This window comes from Ammospiza caudacuta, chromosome 1 (genome assembly GCF_027887145.1).
Source record: "Ammospiza caudacuta isolate bAmmCau1 chromosome 1, bAmmCau1.pri, whole genome shotgun sequence".
NCBI classification, from domain to species: Eukaryota; Metazoa; Chordata; class Aves; order Passeriformes; family Passerellidae; genus Ammospiza; species Ammospiza caudacuta.
The window spans coordinates 114057176-114078424 of NC_080593.1; the positions used below are offsets into that span (position 1 = coordinate 114057176).

General features: G+C 33.9%; 1 protein-coding gene across 2 annotated transcripts in view; it reads left to right on the forward strand.

Annotated features, from left to right (window-relative positions):
- SNTG1 (syntrophin gamma 1) overlaps positions 1–21249 on the forward strand; it is a 320400-nt gene that overhangs the window by 270818 nt on the left and 28333 nt on the right. For both annotated transcript variants that reach the window (XM_058804463.1, XM_058804473.1), the window contains 2 exons: positions 13270–13422; positions 18737–18829. In XM_058804463.1, the coding sequence (XP_058660446.1) occupies positions 13270–13422; positions 18737–18829 (246 nt within the window). The remainder of the gene's footprint in view (positions 1–13269; positions 13423–18736; positions 18830–21249) is intronic.

The window sequence follows — 21249 nt, forward strand, 5'->3', positions numbered from 1 at the left end:
CAAACATAAAACATCCCAACCCTGTGGGATATCCTTCAATTACAAAGTGTGTGCAAATATTGGCTCCTGCATTGCTCACGTAGAGAGAGGAGTAACAGGACAAGTTGTTCACTCAGTGAAGGCATTTTACTGGGAGTGTAAGTGAACAATGCTCTAAGAACACAGTCAGGCTTTGAAAGAGTTGAAAAATGCCACTTCTGATTCCTTCAGGCCTTGGACTTAATGCAATAAGCATCAAGGTAGCTCTTCTTTATTGGAGAACTAAGTGCTTTGGAGCCAGGATGACTCCTCCTTATGACTTATCCAAAAATTTTTTTATCCTCTTTGAATAGAAACTTATGGAATGTATGCCATATAATTTTCTGTAATTTAAAGTTCCTTCTTCTTTCCTTTTAGCCATTTGCCTTTGTTAATGGTCTTCTTAATTCCCTTGCAATTTTTACCATTTTTCTGTTCCCCTCTTGGTTCTGTGTCTCCTATTCTTGTATATCAATACATTGGTTTTTTGGTTTATTTTCATTTCTCAGCCATGTAGCAGAAGTTATTACAGCCAAGGAACCAATCTATGAAGCAGTAAAACCTAGAACAGTTCCTTTCTGGCAATGTTGTGTGAAAGCACAGAAAAGAGTGCAAATATGCTGGGTTTTTTTTATCATCCAGCCATCCAAGCTGTCTGGGAAGAGGTGTAGATTTTCCAGCCTCAGTCTATATTAACAGAGAGGCAATCCCAGAATAAGTAATATAAGAATGTAATTTATGTGTTTCTTTATCACTTTATTCATATTTAGTTATTTGTGTATTTTCTGTAAATATGGTCAGGCTTGTAAAAGGCTGAAATGTTTCAAGCAGGTTCTGTAGCTGACAAAAACCTGTAAATAATAAAAACTGGAAGTGCAAAAATCATTGCAATGGAATTGCAGCTTCTGACATTTGAGCATTAATCTTCACCATATTCTAGTTTCCTACAGCAGTTGCTATAGAACTTAACTATGGTTTCACTAAATATAAAAGCAAATAAAACCAAGAAAAACAGCTTTCCATTACACTACTACATTGAACATCTGTAGAAACTCAAGGTTTTGTTCAGCTTTTATACCAGCATCTTAAGTCTCCATTTAAGCAATGAATGGTTTTTAGACCCATTTGAACAAGCCCTATGGATATTACTGAATCAGAGACCACATTAAAAAAAAAAAAGTTTACTCTGGTGTTTTGTGATCACCTTCAAACTTATTCCCTCTTAAAGTACCTCAAATGCTACTTTTATTATAAATCTATCAGACTTGTAGAATGACACAGGTTTTCTGGCTAATATTCACTTCAAGTAGGACTTGCAAATAGGCCGTGCTAACCTCTGTATGAGTTAGCTCAGGAGTGAGAAGTAGTGCTTTAGAATTAAGTGTTACCACATCATTTACCAAGCAAAGTTTATCTGTATTGCATGGCTTGCTTGCTTTTGAATTAGGTATTTAAAAAAAAATAAATCCATATTCAGACTTACATTTATTAGGTTCCAGTGTCACCCAAGGTAGCTGGTATTTTCTCTGCTATATACTGGCAATTTCAATAACTGTCCTCAATATGTCTTTAAGTATTTTTTCTCCATTTTCCACTCCTTAATTGTGACTAAAATTCTGATGAACTTCACAAGGACAGTCTGGATTACAGAGACTTACTACCCTAAGTTTGTCTTTTTAAATAAAATTGTAATTTTCCTCAGTTTGAGACTCCTTTAAGTCTCTTCATGACAGAAGCACTACAGTGGAGAACATGAGCTCCCAGATCCTACTGAATGCATATTTCAGTGTTTCAGGATGAGAGAATAATTCCTCTTCTGGTAACAGTAAAAATATTCAAACAGTAATCAAATATTAATGTCTACACAATGCTTTGTCTACTACAAAGTACTTAACTGATTTAATCTTCAGGAAGAGCGTATAGCCCAAAAATGTTAATTAAAACCCAAAACTTGGCTTCCACCATGTTTTCTTTATATTTACTTGCATGTGTTTAGTGTTCTTTTTCCTTTAGTATCCATTCCAAAGGCTCTGATTTCTTTCACAAACAATAAAGAAGACTGGGATGCCATTTTAAATTGTCACAGTTGCCTTAGTGTCAAGCAGCTAAAAGGCAGGATGTTCTGCACTTTATTCAGAGATTTCAGAGAATATTATGTGATTTATAGCTAGTGGATTCATATTTATAATGCTCATCAAATAAATCACTATTTTGTTGTAAGTGTATACTTTTTTCTTTTATTTTCTGGATCTGATTACAAAGAAAAGGAAGTAGAAGCAAGGCATTAAGTCTCTATTCTGATTTGATTAGGATCTTCTAAATGACCAGAAAGACCTTAAAATTTGAAGCATAAAAATACACTTTAAAAAGCAGTCTTTTCACTGTGTGAAAAACAGTCTTGTTGAAAGAAATTTAGCAAAATGTCATTGAACATCTAATTTAGTATTTACAATTTTATAGAGTAACAAAATAGGAAAAAACCCCAAATCCTCATAACCACTTTCATACACTACCATAACAATAATGTAATATAAAAAAAAGATTCTCTATAAAGTTTACAAACTACCAGATAAAAATTTATATCATATAAATATGAAGTTCTTAATTGTCAAGATTTTGCTGATGAAGTAATAATTTTTGACATGAAACCTAGGTAAAGCTGGCTGAGTACGAAAATCACATTTCAATTTAATTGGTTTAAATTATTAATTGTGAAATAATGGCAAACAGTAGTAGCTATGTTTGATGTAAAAGGAGCATTTATGGAGATACAAATAACTTAAGACCTGAGGGGGTAAATGCATAAATTGGTAAGCATTTGAAATTATTTATTAAAAATTCAATAGATCAGTTTATTAAGGGGTGGAAGCAGAGAGAAAAAAAGGCACTGAAGAACTCTTTAACACTAAAAATAAGCAGGTAAAAAGAAAGTGAGTGGACATCAAAGTCAGGCAAGTTAAAATGGCAAAGAAAGTAAGAACTGTAAAAGCTGTGCTGATTAGTCAGTGAAAGAAGTTGATACCATTTAAACCACTTGAACCAGTACCACACCACTTGAACCATTGCAAGTTGATAGCATTTAAACCACTTTTTGGTTTTTTAATCACAAATTTATTCAGACTAGTGCTAATGTGGATGAAAATCTGTGGTCTGTGTTAAGAAGTTTGTCAGAAAAGATAATTTAATGATACCACTTTTGACATTGAAATGTATCTCTGTGAAATTTTTAATAGAACTACTGGTAGAATTTGCTATCAATAAATATTTCTAATTTATTCTCCCAGAAGCTTGTTTCACCTTATCCTTTATTTTGAAGAGTAAAGTCCCATTAACAGCCAGCTAATTTTAATGTTGCAATTGAACAATATTCAATGCTCCAGAAAAGCAGGTAATTCCATCATTAAATTCAGAAAGGCAGGGGCCCTTATCGTGCTCAGTATTTCAAATCTGATTTAACTATATGTGTCTTTTTGGTACCACTTGATACAGTTTTAACATGTGCATTTTGACAGTGTGTACATGTGTAAGTGTGTATAATTTAACAAGATTTAACTACCCTAGATAACTTTGTAAATAATTTAAATATTTAAACATATTTTCCATATGGGGGTAGAAAAAGTTTTGTTGTATGTTTCAGGTAAATGATGAAGAATAATATAAGAAATTGCACTTTTCTGTCCTTTTTGCTTCAGTTATTTATGTTCTTCAGCTCATCCAAATATCTCCTTGTAATTGTGAGAAAATGCTTTCTATAGTTTAGTCACCTGCCTCCTATCTTCAGTGGCATGCAAAAATATTTGGAGATTCACAGTTAGATCATGCTTTATTCAGCATAAAACAGGAAACATATTCATGTGTCAGATCAACTCTGAAATGAAATGTGAGGATAACTGTGGAAGGCAGTCTGTGCTGGCAACATGTCAGGGTAGTGAATCATTGGTGTTTACACTTAGTACCATTCACATCAGTGCAGCTATAATTTTCTTGCTATATTAATCAGGACCAACTTGGTGTCTCAGAAGACTTGTGATTCCTTCCTTATTTTAGCTGTTAGTATGTGTAAAATCCTCAAAAGTAGTTATGTTAATTTTTCCTACTTAAATTAATTATGCTGTCCATTTCCTGTAAGCCAAGTATGGGAAAAGGATAATATAAAAATGATGGGAAACTACTGACAATGTTATTGTATTCAGGTAAGTTTTAAAAATAACCCCAATAGACATGCAGGTAGAGAACATGTTTTGAGGTCTGTCAATCACATGGTTTGCTCAATGGTGAGCCTTGCATCCTGATGTGATTCCACTAAAAGACTGGCAACACTAAAGAGGCAGAAGTAATGCATGCCTTTTATGAATAAGTTAATGCTGCATCCAAGGAATATTAGATTTTCGGCTGAGGTTTAGCCAGGTTCTTGGAAAGAATACTAACTGTTGAGTATTTAATTTGAAAACAATTGAAGTAATTTTCATTCTTTGGTTTGCCTTCAATCATACATTTAAGACTATATAATGTTTCCCCATAAAAGAGGATAGTAATAGTCAGAAATATCTCCATGTCCACTGGCATCAAGGTTAACACTAAATTGGCTTCAGTTAGGCCATAAAGAAAAATTTCTGTATTGAAATAGAGCTCCTGACAAGGCCACTGAATTTCCACCACTGGATCCTTTTAAGTGTAGTCTAGTGTGTTGCTGCTCCTATCATGCACAGAGATAGGCACTAGATTTCTGCACCCCGGGTGAGATCATACACAACTTCTGTGATTCTGTGTGTGATTTCAGTTCATTTCTCCTCATCATCTACATAGTTACACAAGCCCTAATCCATGTTAATCTGGATAAATTTACTGGGCCCTATGTGTAAAAGGTGTTGATGTCGCTGTAACTCTACAGCAACCTTGTAAGAGACTTTTCTGAAAACAAAGAGGCAGTGTTATTACGTGCATGACAACTACCACTGTACAAAGACTTATTCATTTTTTGTTTGGTTCAGAGAGAAAGGACAAACAATATTTGAAATGTAAACTTATTAAATAAGGCTTTTCATGTTTCCCCTTAACTTTAGAGAGATTTCTCATTTTTTATTAATTCCTCCCCTCTCTGCCTTTTTCTGACATTTCTTATGTAATATTAATATAAACTGTCACCTTTTGGGTGAAAAATAAATGACTTGCGTTGTGCTGGGGCTGCCAATCTAAGAGTCTGATCCTTCATCCTAGAAGAAATAACAAGATAAACACACAGAGAAAAGCAAAAAGAATAAACAGATACAGAAAATAAACTTTTAAATTACTTCTGCAACCTCTCTGTTTCAGAAATTGCTTTTTGTTGCCTGTCTAGTTATGAGACTGACAGTGCTGTTGCAGCATCCTTGAAAAGCAAAGCCAAATGAACTTTTAGCATAAGGCAAAGGGAATGTTGAAAAAGAGCAGAAATGAGGTGCGAAATATAAATACTGTGTAAGGATATTTGGGAAAGACACGTATGTGTCTTAAATCCAAGATACTTGAGATTTATCTGCAGCTTGAGAAGTTTCCCTCCATTGACTTAATCTAATCAGACCATTTCTAAAGATTGGAGTGATTCAGTATTGTATGAGCTAATATACTCTAACTCATCAATTTTAGTGGATTTTTGTGAAACATTTTTTCTCTTATTTATCAATTTTCTCTTCTTTTAGGGTCAGGGATTTTAATTATTTTAGTTTTTTCTTATCTTTATTTCTGGCAATTGCAATACTTTAATTTTGCTTGAGATGCTGCAGTATTATTGCACAAAGAATTTGTGACTCTAGGCATTAATGCAGCAGTGATAATTTTTTATTTTTGACCAAAATTGTGTCCCAATCCACATATGAAATAAAGTGTTCCTGTCTCAGGGGCAACTATTCAAAACTTCATTTGGTGCATTCTCTTCTCAGTGGAGGCCTAAATGTTGATTACTCTCAACAGCCAGAGCCAGCAGTGAAACCAGAAATATTAATTTCTTTAAAAACCTTTATCTTGTTGTTTTATGATAGGAGCCTTTTTATCACAGTCCTTTTAATTTTTTTTCTTAGCACTATGAGCAAATACATGTAAAATAATTTATTTTACACATTTGCTTATACAAAATTTCTGACATAGTGATATTCAACACAAATGCTTTTCACTATGCTATTCTAATGTACTCTCTCCTTGATATAATGTATTGACAAGGTATTCGAATAAGGAATTTTGTGCAAATAAGAAAGGAAGCTAAATAAGAAAGAGTATGCAGTCAAGTAGGTAATTCTTTTAATATAACAAATAATCAGTTTGGTGGGTAATTTTCCAAACTTCTGTTAAATCTAGTTTAATTCTTCCCCTTCCAGTGTTTGTGCCTTTCATAAGGAAGACCTTTAAGAGATCTTTGCCTGCCTTTAAAACAAGTACATCTAAAGTTGGGGGGAAAAACCCAAACACAAAAACTGACAAAAATGAGAATGAAAAGCACTTTTCTTTCATGTAATGTCTTTGCCCACTTCTGCTGTTGAGCCAGGTGGTTTTTCTCTTTGGCCAGTAGGATGACAACTCCCAACAGCTGGAAATATAAGGAAGGTTCTCTTCCTATAGACCATGAAAATGCAGCATCTTCAGAATGATATCTTTAAAATATCAAAATATGGTCGAATTTTGCCCAGAAACTAATTTTTTTTTTGGTAGATCTTAACTTTTCTTCCCAAGGACAGCAAAAGTGTCCCTGTCCTTAAATCAGCCATTGCTAGTCTGAAGAATGGAAGTCCCAGAGCAGCCCTAAAAGCAGATTTGGGGGCTAATGCTTCTCTGTTTATTTCTTTCTTTTTAACTGGGATAATCCAATTTAATTCCTTTTTCTAATTTATTTTACAGAACTGATTTAGCTGTTTTAACTATAGTATAAAATACAGCACTATCCTCAGACACACAACTAACATGGGGGAAAAAAAATCAGCTGCAAATATTTAAATTTGAGAAACTATTTTAAAAAGGATCAGAATGAAAAGATAGGATCACTCTTTTACATTGCTATCCATTATCATTATATTTATTCTCATGGGATCTGTTCTTGAATTTAATTTCCAGCAAATAATATCTCAATATTTGGAGAGGTAAAAACCTTAATAACTCTCTAAACAGATGATCAGCACATTTTTTAGTACCTGTTTGTAATTATACTCATCTCTGATTTCTCTGTGACAGAAAATAACCACTAATGCCTCTCCAGAAAGTATTAGAATAATTTATTTCCTCAAAAGATTAGTTGATTTTATGAACATTTTGAAAATTTTCCTCATATGGCAAAAAAATAAACAAGTTTCTCAGTAGAGTTCATTAAGTAATAGACACAATTATGGCACTGACTCAGAAGAAACCTCTTTTCAGACTCTTGCTGTGATTCAAATGTGGGTCTTCAAGACTGTCTTTTAATCAGGCAAAATAGGAAATTAATTTTCCTTTTCAGACACAATAGGAAAGTGATTCAAGCTTAATGCTGAACCTAATGGAATACAAGGAAGGAACCTTTCTATTCCTCTCCAGCCATCAGACAGAGCTTTCTAATGGAAATTTAATTGAAAGTAAAATTTCTCCTGCAATTATAAACAGTGTCCCCCATGAGTAAACTTACTTTTTGTCAAATCTGAACATCAAAATATTTTCTGTCCAGTTTTAGTTCTGCAGTTCTGTGTTTGCCTAAATATGTGTATGCATAGATATCTTCAATATCAACATTTTTTTTACATTTCTTAAGAATTAAATTCAGAAGGGTCCAAATAAGATGAGCTATGTACAAACGTACACCTTCATGGATATTATTTATTTATTACTTGAGTAATGAGGATATGTTGGAGAAGCTGTATCTTTTTTTTCACTGTGGAATGAATCTGTTCCCTGCTGCCTGTAAATGCTATTAGAACCATCACCATAGCAACTAATGGTGATGTTCAAGCAAAGTGTTCCGAAAATTCCAGCTGAAGAAGTAGATCATTATATGGCCTCAGAAAGAGGGATGTGTGTTTATGTAGCCAGAACTGATACGTAAAAGGAGACACAAGCAGTAAAACTCTCAGGGCACTGATGCCAGAAAGTGTAAAGGCATGATGTGTTTCATTTCTACAGTTGCTTTGGAGAGATTGCGTGAAAAAAATGCTTTTTATCTTCAGAGAATTTAGGTGATAGGTTTGAATCTTGATTATGATAGGACCGATTTCTTTTGGTAGAATTGTCTGAACTAGTTAACAAAGAAAACATTTTCTCATTTATGTGTTTTGAAGAACTGTTATAATTAATATGAGAGAATTCATACCTCATTTCTGAATACCTGAATTCTTACCTCTTTTTAACATCTGAAATATAATTTTCTTGAAAGTCTTGCAAGTAGTATGGTCAAAAACTACTACTACATGTAGTATGGTTTTGACCATCTTACATGAATTGTTGTTCATGTCAAAAACTGCTCACTGGTGTCACCAACATTTACAGTTCCATGGCAAAAATGTATGTGCCACTCTCTATATTACATGTAACTTTATAGGTAAATCAGACTTCCAGAAAATTCTTGAGCATCTCCTGAGTAAAAATCACGCCATGAGCATGAAAGTGCCAAATGTTTGTTTCTGTTGCAGAGGGCTTTGTAGAATAGAAGAACTCAACTCTCACTGACTATCACAAGAGGTGAGGGCCTCCTGCATCTTAGCAGGTTTAAATAATATCCAAAATATGAGTATTTAATGCGCTCAACATACTTAAAATGAAACGACACAAGTAATCAAAAAGAAGTGGTGCTGCTTCTGGAAAGAGCAGTCTTTCAAAAGAGAAGAGATTACCCCTGCAGAAGCGAAGGCAAAGTCACTATTTAGTGATAAAGGGGCATTCTGCCTTAATTTGGAAGGACCTGCTTAATGAGCCATGCTTAGTTCCCATGGACAAATTTATTACTCTCACTTAACATGGATATCATTATTAATTAGGCAAGCAGGAGTCATACTGTCCTGTCAGCAGAGATGCTGGATTACCCTGAAGCTGGGTGTGAGCCAATGTCTTTCGTCACAGCCCATCCTTCAGCAGGACTACATTCCCTCCAGTGAGAATTAGCACACTGCTAAAAGTTTTGTGTGTGCTTCTCTTCAGAGAGTTTTATTAATTCACAACGAGAACATCCGGGACAAATGGTACAACTAATCATTATAGGTATGAAAGAGTTCTTAAAAACTCAACATGAAATTGGCTTGTGTCCATCATTGATGAAATGAATATAATAATAGCAGATTCTTAAATGGGTAGACTGACATTTATATTTTAATTGAAGTAGTGGTTTGGTAAAAGTTAATTAATGAAGATTCCTGTTTCATCCAGACCTGGTTTGGATACTCTTGACAAGTTTTGGGTTTTTTTTTGTTTTGTTTTTTGGTTTTTTTGTTTTGTTTTGGTTTGGTTTTATTTTTTGTTTTTGTTTTGGTTTGTTTTGATTTGTTTTGTTTTTTAATTTGCAGACTTTTGGACTTTTCCAGATGGATTCCTTAAAAAAAAAAAAAAAGTGCTTTAAATTCCTGTCTTTATAAAGACATTTGGATAGCTATCTTTTAGCTTTGCCTACATATTGATTTGTCCAGTTATCTATTGCACAAATTATTACATTCTATAAACCTAGAATGCAGATTTTTAATGCTTGAGGAGAAATGCAAAACTAAAGAAATATCTTGCAGAAAAAGCAGAAAAAGTTTCAGAAGCAGTACTAATAGGAACCTTACACATAACTTTTTTTATTAGAATGGAATACCACTAGTTAGGAAAGGAATACTTCATATGTATGTTAGCAATTTTAGAAAAACTAAAATACGTAATTTAAATGTATTTGGCTTACAGTTCTCTTATCATGGACCTAATCATAGATGATGATATCAAAATCACAAGTATATACATTAGAGCTAATCCTAATCACAAATTAAAATTATTATGAGGTTAAATTATTATTTCTGGGGAAATGTATTTTGTTTTCATTCTGAAGAGGAACTTCACAGAATGGAAATTCCAATAATAAATGAGTCCATTATGTGTTTTGTTTGTCACAGTATAATGTAGTTGATGAAATATTCTGAACTTTTTGTATGCAAAATACTGAGGGGAAATACTTCCTAGTACTGATTAGGTTTTTCCTAAATCAAAGCATGCTCTTAATTTCATACCTAAGTAACAAAAACTTGGATAATTATTGTAGATCCCACTTAGCTTTCTATTCATCATCTGGGTTTGATGTAATGCTTAGTAAAATCTAGTACAATTCTTACTGGCAATGTTCATAATGAAATACATAGGTTTTTATTTAATCACTTCAAAGCCTCCAGAGATTTTTGCAGTTTTCAAGTGTTTTTTAACAGAGATCAATCTCAATGACGCTTCTAACATTTTGTTTTTCACAGTCTATGCACTAACTCTACTCTTTTTCCTAGACAGCATATTCTTCTCAATAGGAGATAAAAAAAGCACGTAAGACTGGAAGAGTCTAAGAGTATAATTTAAAAGCATCAAACCTTAGCTGTGCCCAGCTAAATAAAGATATGCATTCTGAAACTCAGCTATGCACTAAGCTCTGTCCCATTTGAAAACAGGGGTTATATTAAAGTCAATGATTAGTGTGATCCCCCACAGTCGTGTTTCAGAAAAGCTTTAAGCTTCATCACTAATAATTACTTATTCTTTACTAACTGTAGTAGACATAAATAGGTAAAGATGCGTTCAAAATATTTTTAGTTTCTTCTGTGGTTGTAGCTATGAAGAACTAAAACCTTCCCCAGGAAATACATGTACCTTACATGTCTTGCCGAACTCCATGCTGAAGAGGCCCTGTGGGTTTTGGGCTAATAGGCCCATTCAATCAGGTTTCGCTCTGGAAGCACAGGGAGTTCAAGATCCCCTTTAAGATTTGTTAGACAAGAAGTGCTACTTCTAAAAGAAGTAGCTTTTCTGCCCTGGAGGAGTGAGGGTTTTCCAGTGCTTTTGCTCATACAGAATTGAGATTGTTCAGCCTGGAAGAGAGAAGGCTTCAGGGTGAACTTATTGAGGCCTTTCAGTATCTAAGGGGATTCTATAAGAACGATGAAGAGGGGCTCTTTTCAAGAGCATGTAGTGACAAAACAAGGCAGAATGTAGGAGACAGTACTCATGACAGAGAATAGGCTTAGATTAGCTGTTAGGAAGAAATTCTTTATTGTGGTGGTAGTGAGGCACTGGAGCAAGTTGCCCAGAGAGGTTATGGATGTCCTATCCCTAGAAGTGCTCAAGGCCAGACTGAATGAGTTCTGAGTAACCTGGTCAAGTGAAAGGTCTCGCTGCCCATGGCCGCAAAGGGTTGGAGCTGGGTGATCTTTAAGGTTCCTTCAAGCCCAGGCCACTCTGTGATGCTGTGTTTTGTTGCTACGCATACCCACAAGGTTAAACATTTGTCACAGTGCTGCTGCTCTGTGTGTGCAATGGAGCATAGATGTCATTAGCAACAACCTGGATATTATATCCTCTATTTTGAATGCTGGTCAGGACATACTGTGAACAGAATTAACGCTTCAGTTTTAGTAGAAGGGCCTGAATAAAAAGGAAAAAAAAAGGGGGAAAGAGGTACTAAAAAAATACAGAAGGTGTTTCTGATAGGACACAGACTATTATTTAGCTACACCTAACTGGTTCAACTACACATCTTTGTAAATATTTGGAAGAAAAATATGGAACAAGATTTTTTATTTTTTTTTTAAATGCTGTCTTTTAAGATCAAACATGTTCATGCTGATTTTTTCATGCATGACTAAATATTGTACAGCTACTAAGCTTAGCACTTGATGGAAGTAAGGAGGGAGATTTTTCACCAGTGACTGGTCATTTTAAAATCATAGTGACTTGTTTTTTCATGGTGATTGAAAAGAGTGGATACGATGCCTCCATAGCTGATTCTTCTAGAAATTGTAAATGACGCTTCAGCTAGAAGCACTCATGAATGCATGCTGTACTGGCTTTCTTGAACAGGTTGGTCACTTTCCTACTGAATTAATGGAAAGGGGAAAGCGGTGCTTGCTCTCCCCTTGCCTACTTGTATACCTGAGAGTGATAGTTTCAGACAGGTCCCTGTTTTATATATTTTGTTCTCAATCAGCTTTTGGTTGCTGGTTCTCTGCCCCAGGGAGAGCTGACATGAACAATATAAGCTGCTCTTCCAGCTTGTATCAGCTGGTTGTGCTCCCCTTGGTCTATTCAAGTTGTGTATAACCAGAAGGCAATACTGTCCCATGAGTCTCCTTTGCTCAACTTAAATCTGCCCTTTGCTATGGGGTAACTTTGTGAAAATTGCATGCAGGCTACTTATACCCAAATCTCCAGATGTATTGGCATTGACAGCTGGTGAGCTTGTGACTTGTGGCAACTTCTTTGATGTAGCAGGGACTAAGTTAATTAAAGCTGTTTCTGCAAACCTGTTTTTCACAAGAACAAATTACATGCGAGAATTTTAGCATAAGGCATCCTTTTTATTAAATAAATAAAGTTTAAAAATATTTTAAAACAATTTAATGAATGGATTTTCTGATTAACTTGCTTATTCTTTGGTATAGTACCGATTACAAATACTAGCAATCATTAACTAATAAATATTTATAACCCAATGTCCATTATGTGATGTTATGTTGAAAGTAAAGCCAAAAGTAATGTTCTCCTCCAGGACCAAAGCCAGCAACCTAACCATGGGCAGCCACTATAGTCTCTACCTGCAGCATCCATTTAAAGACTAATTTTGTAAGCCTGCAGAAATATGAATTTGTTTTCTCCAGCCTCTATAAAGAAAATAGAACATATGGACTTCTTAAAATAAATATATTCTTTTGACCAACATTCCAGAGTAGAGTGTATAAGTCAAATAGGTCAGAAAAGCTGATATTTGTGTTCCTCATGTGAATAGAAAGTGGAAAATTTTCATAGAATGTATCTAATCTAAAGAATATAGCTGATAACATTTTTAAGAAGTGATTTGTTAAAATATTTGAAGTTACTGCTGGAGATATGCTGTTCTGTACCATTCTGAATGTAGGCATCATTTTTAAAATTCATTGAAGTGTCAATGTTTAGACCAAACCCCTGATTTTCAGTTCATCAGTGACTATGGTTATTCCTGTCATTTAAAATGCCTTTAAAAATGCTGGGTTTGACGCATAAATGTTTGCAATTAAAAATATTAATTGATGTATGCCAGATTATATAACTTCAGGTTTTCATCAGGACAGTGATCTACTGGACCGTCGGAAACATTGCTTCAGTGTCCAGTCTGAATCTGGAGAAGATCTTTACTTCTCTGTGGAACTAGAGTCTGACCTAACACTATGGGAAAAAGCCTTCCAAACAGCAACTTTTTTAGAAGTTGAACGGATACAGGTGAGAACAACTGCCTTGTTGATCATCTTTTGGTACATTAAAAAATTAGGCCCATATGAAATAATGATGTAAATTAAGAAATTTTACGACCTCCTGCAGCTCTCAAGTTATTACTGTTTTATGTAAGTAATTGCTTTTGCTGTTCCTGAACATGTTGCAAGCTAGCCTTCAGAGGAGGTCACCTGAAATACAGTCTTTGAGTTACTATGACAACATGATACATATTTGTTAACTGAAGTTCACGGACAGAAAAACAATCTATGGATCAGGGAAAAAATGCAGGTGTTTAGATATTCTTACTGGCTTGCATACTACCCTATTTGTTACTGAATATCACAAGAGAACTTTGCAGGAATTAAGTAGTCCTTGTAATAGCAGGAATGAGAATATACTGAGTGAAGTACTTGCTAGGTACAAGTAAGAACAAGTTGTACCTCAGATGCTTTATTCTTTCTTCACCCATTTCCTGTTCCTTGTGTATTTGCTCTATTGTTAGGTGTCAGCGCAGTGATGGACAACATTCAAATACAGATTACTAGTGACTTTTTATAGCAAAATTACATATCAGCGTGTTTAAAGATAACTTCTCACATGACCAAAAAGTCATGACTTTTTGACATAAAAAAGGAGAAAAAAGCCACCCACAACAGTTGTAATTCACCTAATCCCAATTGTAATATTGATTTTCTAATAATGAAATATGCATGTGGTTAGAACAGCTTTAGTTGCTGTTGGCAGCAGTGATACACACCTGCCTGAGCCATATTAGCATATTAGCCTGTGCAACTATTGGCTCACACATCTTCTGTGTCCTCCTGGGAATGCAAGCAGTGGTGTGTTTTTATTCAGAAAAACTGTTAGTTAGTTACATATTAGCCCTTTTCTGACCTGCAAACCACTGCATGCAGATACACTGAACTGGTACATACTCGTGAAGATCCAATATGCAAAAACTACTCCCCTGTCAGTTTTAACACACAGTTACTTTTGTTGCAAGAGGAGTCAGGGGAGGCTTGGCTTTTTTCTTTTAAATTCATACATGCTGTTACCTTTTATAAAAAACTATTCTTATCTTTTAAGCTGTACTTGCATGCTGGAAAATCTAAGACTAGTTTTTCTGCGTAAAACTTGCGATAATGTTTTCCTCTACCACTAAATATTTGAGAGTTGTTGACTTATATAATTCACTGCAACATAGTTTATAGTAGCTCTGCTGTGCCATCAGTAAAAGAATATATGACATTTTTCCTGAATTAATTTTATCTCAGAAGCCACCTCATATTTGTTCTACTTTCAGAACAAAAATTTGTACTGTAGCATTCCTGGTTTAGCTTTTTCTTTTTAATTTTAGAATTGCATTTATTCAAAATTGCCTTCAGGCTTCGCCAAAATAGTTTCCTTTATAATCTTAATCTCAGATTCATCTTAATATTTTTACGTTTTTTTTCCTCTCTCCTCATGTTCAATGTAGCAATTAAGAACTCAAACTAATGATTTCCTGATTGATTGATTGGTTGATTATAGCAGATCTGTGAAAGTGGAAAAACAGGCTTCTCATGATAGAATATTATTGTGGAACTCACACTCATTATTTCACATTTTTTTCTTTATTTTCTATATCATGATTTGGAAAAAAATATGGAATATTTTAAACATAAATGGCTTTGGCCTCCTCATTTTTCTTTTAGCAATCCATTACTGCTTTCAGCTACCAACCTGCAGATGCAGAAAAAATCTGGTCGTATACTTTGTTTCTAACAAGGTCTTTCATTGCTCTGTGAGAAGAAAAAAAGTGAGAGGTTCAAAATTAAGCTATCAATGGTACATTTTTACTAAAATTTTGATTTATGCAATTGTGTTGGTCTAAATATTCATATTTAAAGTGAATGCTAATCCAGTAGTTTGTCTTACAATAAAATAGTATAGCTTTGAAAATATAATTTCAGTTTAAACCTACCATTTAAAAATATTCAACTGCGTTGTGTGCTACTCCATAATCATGCAGCAAGTAACTCTTATTCATTGGCTATAACCTCCAGAAGAGGTTAATCAGGGGGCCAATTCTAATCTAAAGAATATATAACTCCAAAGAATATATAACAAATTCAAATATTTTTAAATGCATTACTATAAATATATAATGAGTTCTGTTTCAACTTAATTCATAGCTTCTGCCAGAGGTATATCTAAACTAAAAATTAAACAGTTGGTTTTTCTTAGAAAATAAATATATTAGAAGAGGCATAGTCAAATTGATAATAATTTAGCAATACATGGTACAATGATACAGTGGTGTCATTTTGATGTGTTACACTCAGTCTTTAATTAGTTTTGTAATGTAGTAAGTGGTAGTAATCCATTTTCATAATTTCCTATTAAAAAACAAAATATTGAAATGAAAATCCTTTTTCCTTACTCTCTCACTGCATTATTGCACAAAGAATCTGTGACTACTATAACTTGCCTAATAATGTGCAATTATATATATGCCTGTCACATTCCCTTTATGTTCCTGCTACTTTAAGCTAATATTTTCACCTCTTGCCTCATGAATTTTTTTCTTGCTGTCCTTGCTTGTATTGTAGTTGTTTGTTCTCTAATGTAAGGATTATTATGTAAACTGTTTTAAGTTGCAGTATTTTAACATATGTTTTCATTGAAGTTGAATCTGAGTTTAGAAGTCTGAATTAAGTCTTAGATTTATAGTTCACTTTGTTTCAGCTTCAGAGAGGGCTTACATGAAGTTCACAATATATTGTTCTTTCCATAATTTAAACGGTGCATGTTGAGGGAATAGTTTCTAAGGAACAACTTCAAGCTGTCTCCTTCAGCCTCTGCCTGACCCATTGAATTATTAATAAACCAAAGTTAACGTTCTGTATTCTGAGGAAGAACAGCAAATGACTGCTGAAGTGTGTTCTTCCTTTTGGGAAGGGGATGCTTCAGTTCTGATGAGGTTTTCATGAGTTCTTGTGAGAAATCAGCAACCAAACCAAATGCCCACAGTATATATTATTCATAGCCACTTTTAAAGTTTTAAAATGTTAAATTTATAAGAAATGTTAAATTATCTTGTACCTTGATAACAATTTTTGCCTTTCTGTTTTCTCCAAATATCTGAATTAAAAGGCATCTTAAAGAAAATAAAGATGAGAAAAGTCTTAGTAGAGTTAACTAGTGTCTGAAAGTTCACATCCCTGCTCTGACCTGTCACCAGAATCATGTGCAAATGGATACAACACCTGCAAAAACCAAGGGACATTCTTCCCCAGGGAAACTAAATTCTCACTTTCCAGAGATCTTTTTATCATTTTCACATTTTTTCTTATCTAAATTGCTTTGAAAATCATAGTCTGATTTATAAAAGAATGGTCTTTTATATAAGTAAAGAATAATTAAATAATCAGCTCTACTGGTGATCTGCAGTTTCTTCCTGTAAAGAACTACACTGAGCTTAACTAGATGACATTTCTCCACAAACTGAGCACTGCATTTTGTAGAAATACCCTTCAGTCTTGGAAGTAGGTTGCTTTTTCAGTGCAGCCTTGAACCAAGGCTGGTGTGTCCTGTTTCTCATGAATCTTAAGTTCCCAGTGAGGCTAATTAGCCAGTCCAAGTTCTGGGCTAAAAAGCAGAGGGAGCTGTGCCAGCTCAGCATGGTGCTGCAGTCAGTGCACACTGTGGGTTGGCCTCTGCTGTTGGGGTGGGAGGTTAGAGAACTTCAGATGACAATATGTATTTCAAATCTGATGCACATTTTCCATGCCACATTTAATTTCCAGTAAAGGCTCTAAGTCTGTTCCAGATCTTCAACGTTTGCAAACAAAAATGCAATTTGCATCTTGTAGGATGTTTGCAAGATAATTCCACAAAACCGTACATTTTTTGCTTTGCACGCAAAGCTTGAAAAGTTTTGCATATGTGACTTAATTAACTATAAGTAACTGTGAAATATATTACTTTACATTTTTTTCTTCTATTAATGAGATAATACCAAAGGCAATATCGTCTTCTTTTTCAGCATCAATTTGCAATCAAATTTTACACATTCATAACAGTCTCATGGTGTAGCTGAGCAAAGGGAAAAAAATAAAAGGCCACTTTTATTTGTTAATATAAACACTAAGTATGAAGTTTTCAATTTGCCTTCATTGCATTTTCTATTTAGAACCTGTTAATGCAACTTCCAGCCTCTTGTGTTCTATGGAAGACCATTAAGTATCCAAACATCACCCTCTTACAAAAAGAATATATACGTAAAGGCATCTGATTTATCTTTATAATCAAAATGCCAAAAATAATCATGGGTTCTTTTGTAGTACTTACAATTTGTAACCCACATTGTTCCCACATTTGCAATTTATATTTTGATTTTGCTGACACATTATGGGTCGTGGAAGTCTTTGTTCTCATTTCATAATTTTAGCAGCTACAGCAGTATTTGAAGAGTATAGCTGTATTTCATTTAATCTGGAGGGCAAAATGCCTTTAAAAAAAGAATAATTTATTTAAAGAACTTGAATCTGATTTAGAAATGTTTTGATTTTTTTAATGTATTTTGTGATGCAAAAGACAAGTCTGTCATTTTGTACCTGCAGTCAGCCTTCAAGCACAGCTTGATGCTAAAAATTACACTTATAATTGTCTCACAGTGTGTATTCAAGTGTGATGTTATGGCAATAAATAGAAATATGTATTTAAAAACAGTAGAATGCTAAAGTCTTACAGAATTCCAAGGTTTCTCATAGAAACCTTTGAGATATATTGATATATATTGATCCACTATCTGAAACAAAAAAAAAAAAAAAAAAAAAATTCAGATAATTCCATTTAGCTGCTAAATGGTACGAAATACTAGCTTTCTCCCTGAGATTTAGGACAACAGAAATCCACAAGAAACAGTCTACTAAAGAGATGCTTTATATAAGCTTTTTTTTTTTTGCTTGAAAAGATAAAAGGAATATATTAATCTTAAAAGTTGTTGGGTATGAAAAAAAAATAAGGAGATTGAAAATAATAAATTTTACCTTTTAGAAAATGTTATTGGTAAGCCACTGAGGCAATTCTGAACCTTTCATTTTTTCCCTAATGGAAGCAACGCCTGTTTTTGTATGTCTTAGACACTTCATCACTGATAAAAATCCTTTTATTTGAAATACAAAAAAATTGACATATTTACACACAAATGACTTATTTCTGATAATAATTTTGAGGTATATAAACATAAGAATAAAGACTCAGAAACAGTGGTCCTAGTAAAACATTTAAGAAATGTCTTCTGTGGTAACTACCTTCTCTGATTTTTCTTTTACAGTGCAAGACATATGCCTGTGTTTTAGAGAGTCATCTTATGGGACTTACCATCGACTTCAGCATGGGCTTTGTTTGTTTTGATGCTGCCACAAAGGTAAAGTTCTAAGAAATTTTTCCATCACACTGTTATTATTCCTTGTTATTTCTAATATTTTGAGATAAGTAGTAAATCCTCAAATTGTCCTTCTCTTTGTTATAGAAACAGATTGTAAAATCTCTCATGCTTTAGTTTAAATTTGAGACTGATTTCTAATTATGTGAGAAATAGTATTCTGTTACTTGCTTTTTATTGAAAAAATCAATACTGAAACCAATCTGAAACAAGCATCAGATCTTTATTCTTTAATTTCACATGAAAGCCCACACTGATTCAGCTTGATGGTTTGTTTTGCTGGTGTGCCCTTGGTTTTGAGAAAAGATAACTTTCTTAATTTTAGTCTCATCTGTGAGCTTAAAAATAATCTTCCATTCTCTTCCCTTGTTTCATGGGAGGGAGTGTGTGCTTTTACAGCTATTCCACAGTTCCTAGTTTATATTTTAGCTATTGCTTTTCAGGCATCTGTAAAAAGAAAAACCAACCATAGTGCAAATGTCTCACCCATCAACTTTTCCTGTCAGCCTTAAAAAAAACTCAGTAGAACTGATGAAAGAATTTGCTTCATCAAGGAAATACTATGGAATCAATTTCCATATTGTATTATTGCATGTCCAAGTCTCAGTAAAACCACTGAGACCCTGAATATGTCCTATGCTGACATTTACACTAATTGCTGGCAAGTCCTAAAATGTGCTCAGGCTTTACTGCTACTGCTTGACACTGCTGTTAATGGTAGAATCTTTCTTCTGAGTGAAACCTTTCTTCTGAGTTACACTTATCTTTAGTACCTATTTTCCTTTGAGATGCTGCAACATTGTCACCACCAACTGCTGAAAATGCCCTTTTGGCTCCAGAATTTGTTCCTATGCTCTATCTGAAGTCAACCCTTCCTACCTCATTATTCTGCTAATCCAAAACCCTTTATTCTTCCCACTCCATTCTGTTTGTTTGCAGAAAGTGATGAATTTTAAATTTAAACACTTACATAACCTTGTTTCTTTTTGTTAAGCAAATAGTCTTGTATAATTCATCAATGGAACGTGACTATCAGTTTAGAAGGTATTACACTAAAATATCAGTACAACAGAATTAAAATGCAGTAGCTCTGTAAAAAAAAAATGGTTTTCCCCCACCCTCCAATAATACTTTTTATATATATATGAAAGTATAATAAAGAATTTCTTCTGTGTATCTAACCTAAATGTACCCTTTCAGTTTTACCCTTTCAGTTTTACCCCATTACTTCTTGTATTATATGTACTGTATTGTATTGTATGTTGGAATAAAGCATTACACCATGAATAAAAAAAAAGGACATTGTTTTGTTAGGTAATCAGGCATTAGGCAATGTGAGATAAGGATGATAATTGCATTAGAAAAGAACAGAAGCAATACAATAGGAAGCAACATAATCTGTTGCCAAGTGATTGCTGCAATTAAAATTGTCAAACAAGCCATGAGGTGAAATGTCTGAAATCTGAGTGTGTCAAACACGTTTTAGTGGGTGCTCAAATAGGAAAACCATTACTTAGTCTCCATCAGTTTATGGAAAGATGAAGATTGTAGTGCTCTTAGCCAAAAATTTATTCAGATATCTTTATTATGACAAGTGTAAGTTATGTCTGTGCGGGCAATGTTCTTCAACAATATTGCTAATCTCATATATACTGAAATGCAAACTAGACCTGTATAGGCACTTAAGCTAAAAATATTATTTTCCACCTAATGAAGTTCATATAAAGCAAACTATGTTTTCAAAAAAAAAGAAAAGAAAAATTGAAAAAACAATGAGAAATGGAAACCATTTTTTGGGACAGGGAAAACATTAGTACACTTTTAATTAACTTATACCTATCTTAGTAGTATTTACATGTGCATTTGTGAATGAAGGGTATACAAAAGTCCTAGCAAGTGTTCTGTGAATTAACATACTCAGTATTAAAGACAAAAGCATTATTTAAAATGTCATACCATTTGTGAAAACAATATTTACACATAATTATTTATAATTTCTGGGATTTTTTGCAATTTGTATTTGAAAAATCAGTACAAACTATTGTCTTTCCACTTCTAGTGACAGGGTATCCACAGCTCCCTGGGGCATCCTGTTTCACTGTCTCACCACCCTGATCCTCTAAGATTTCTTTCTTATGTCCAGTCTGAACTCTACCTTCTTCTACTTTAAAAACATTGACCCTTGTCCTGTCACTGTAGGCCTTGGTAGAAGTTCTTTCTCCATTTTCATATAAAACTCCTTTAAGTACTGAGAAGCAGGAGTAAGATCTCCCTGGAGCCTTCTCTTCTCCAGGTTCAACAGCCCCAACTCTTTCAGCCTGCCTTCATGAAAGAGATGCTCTGATCATCTTAGTGGTCCTGGTCCTCCTCCTGTACATGTTTTCCTCTGTTACTTTGCTGCT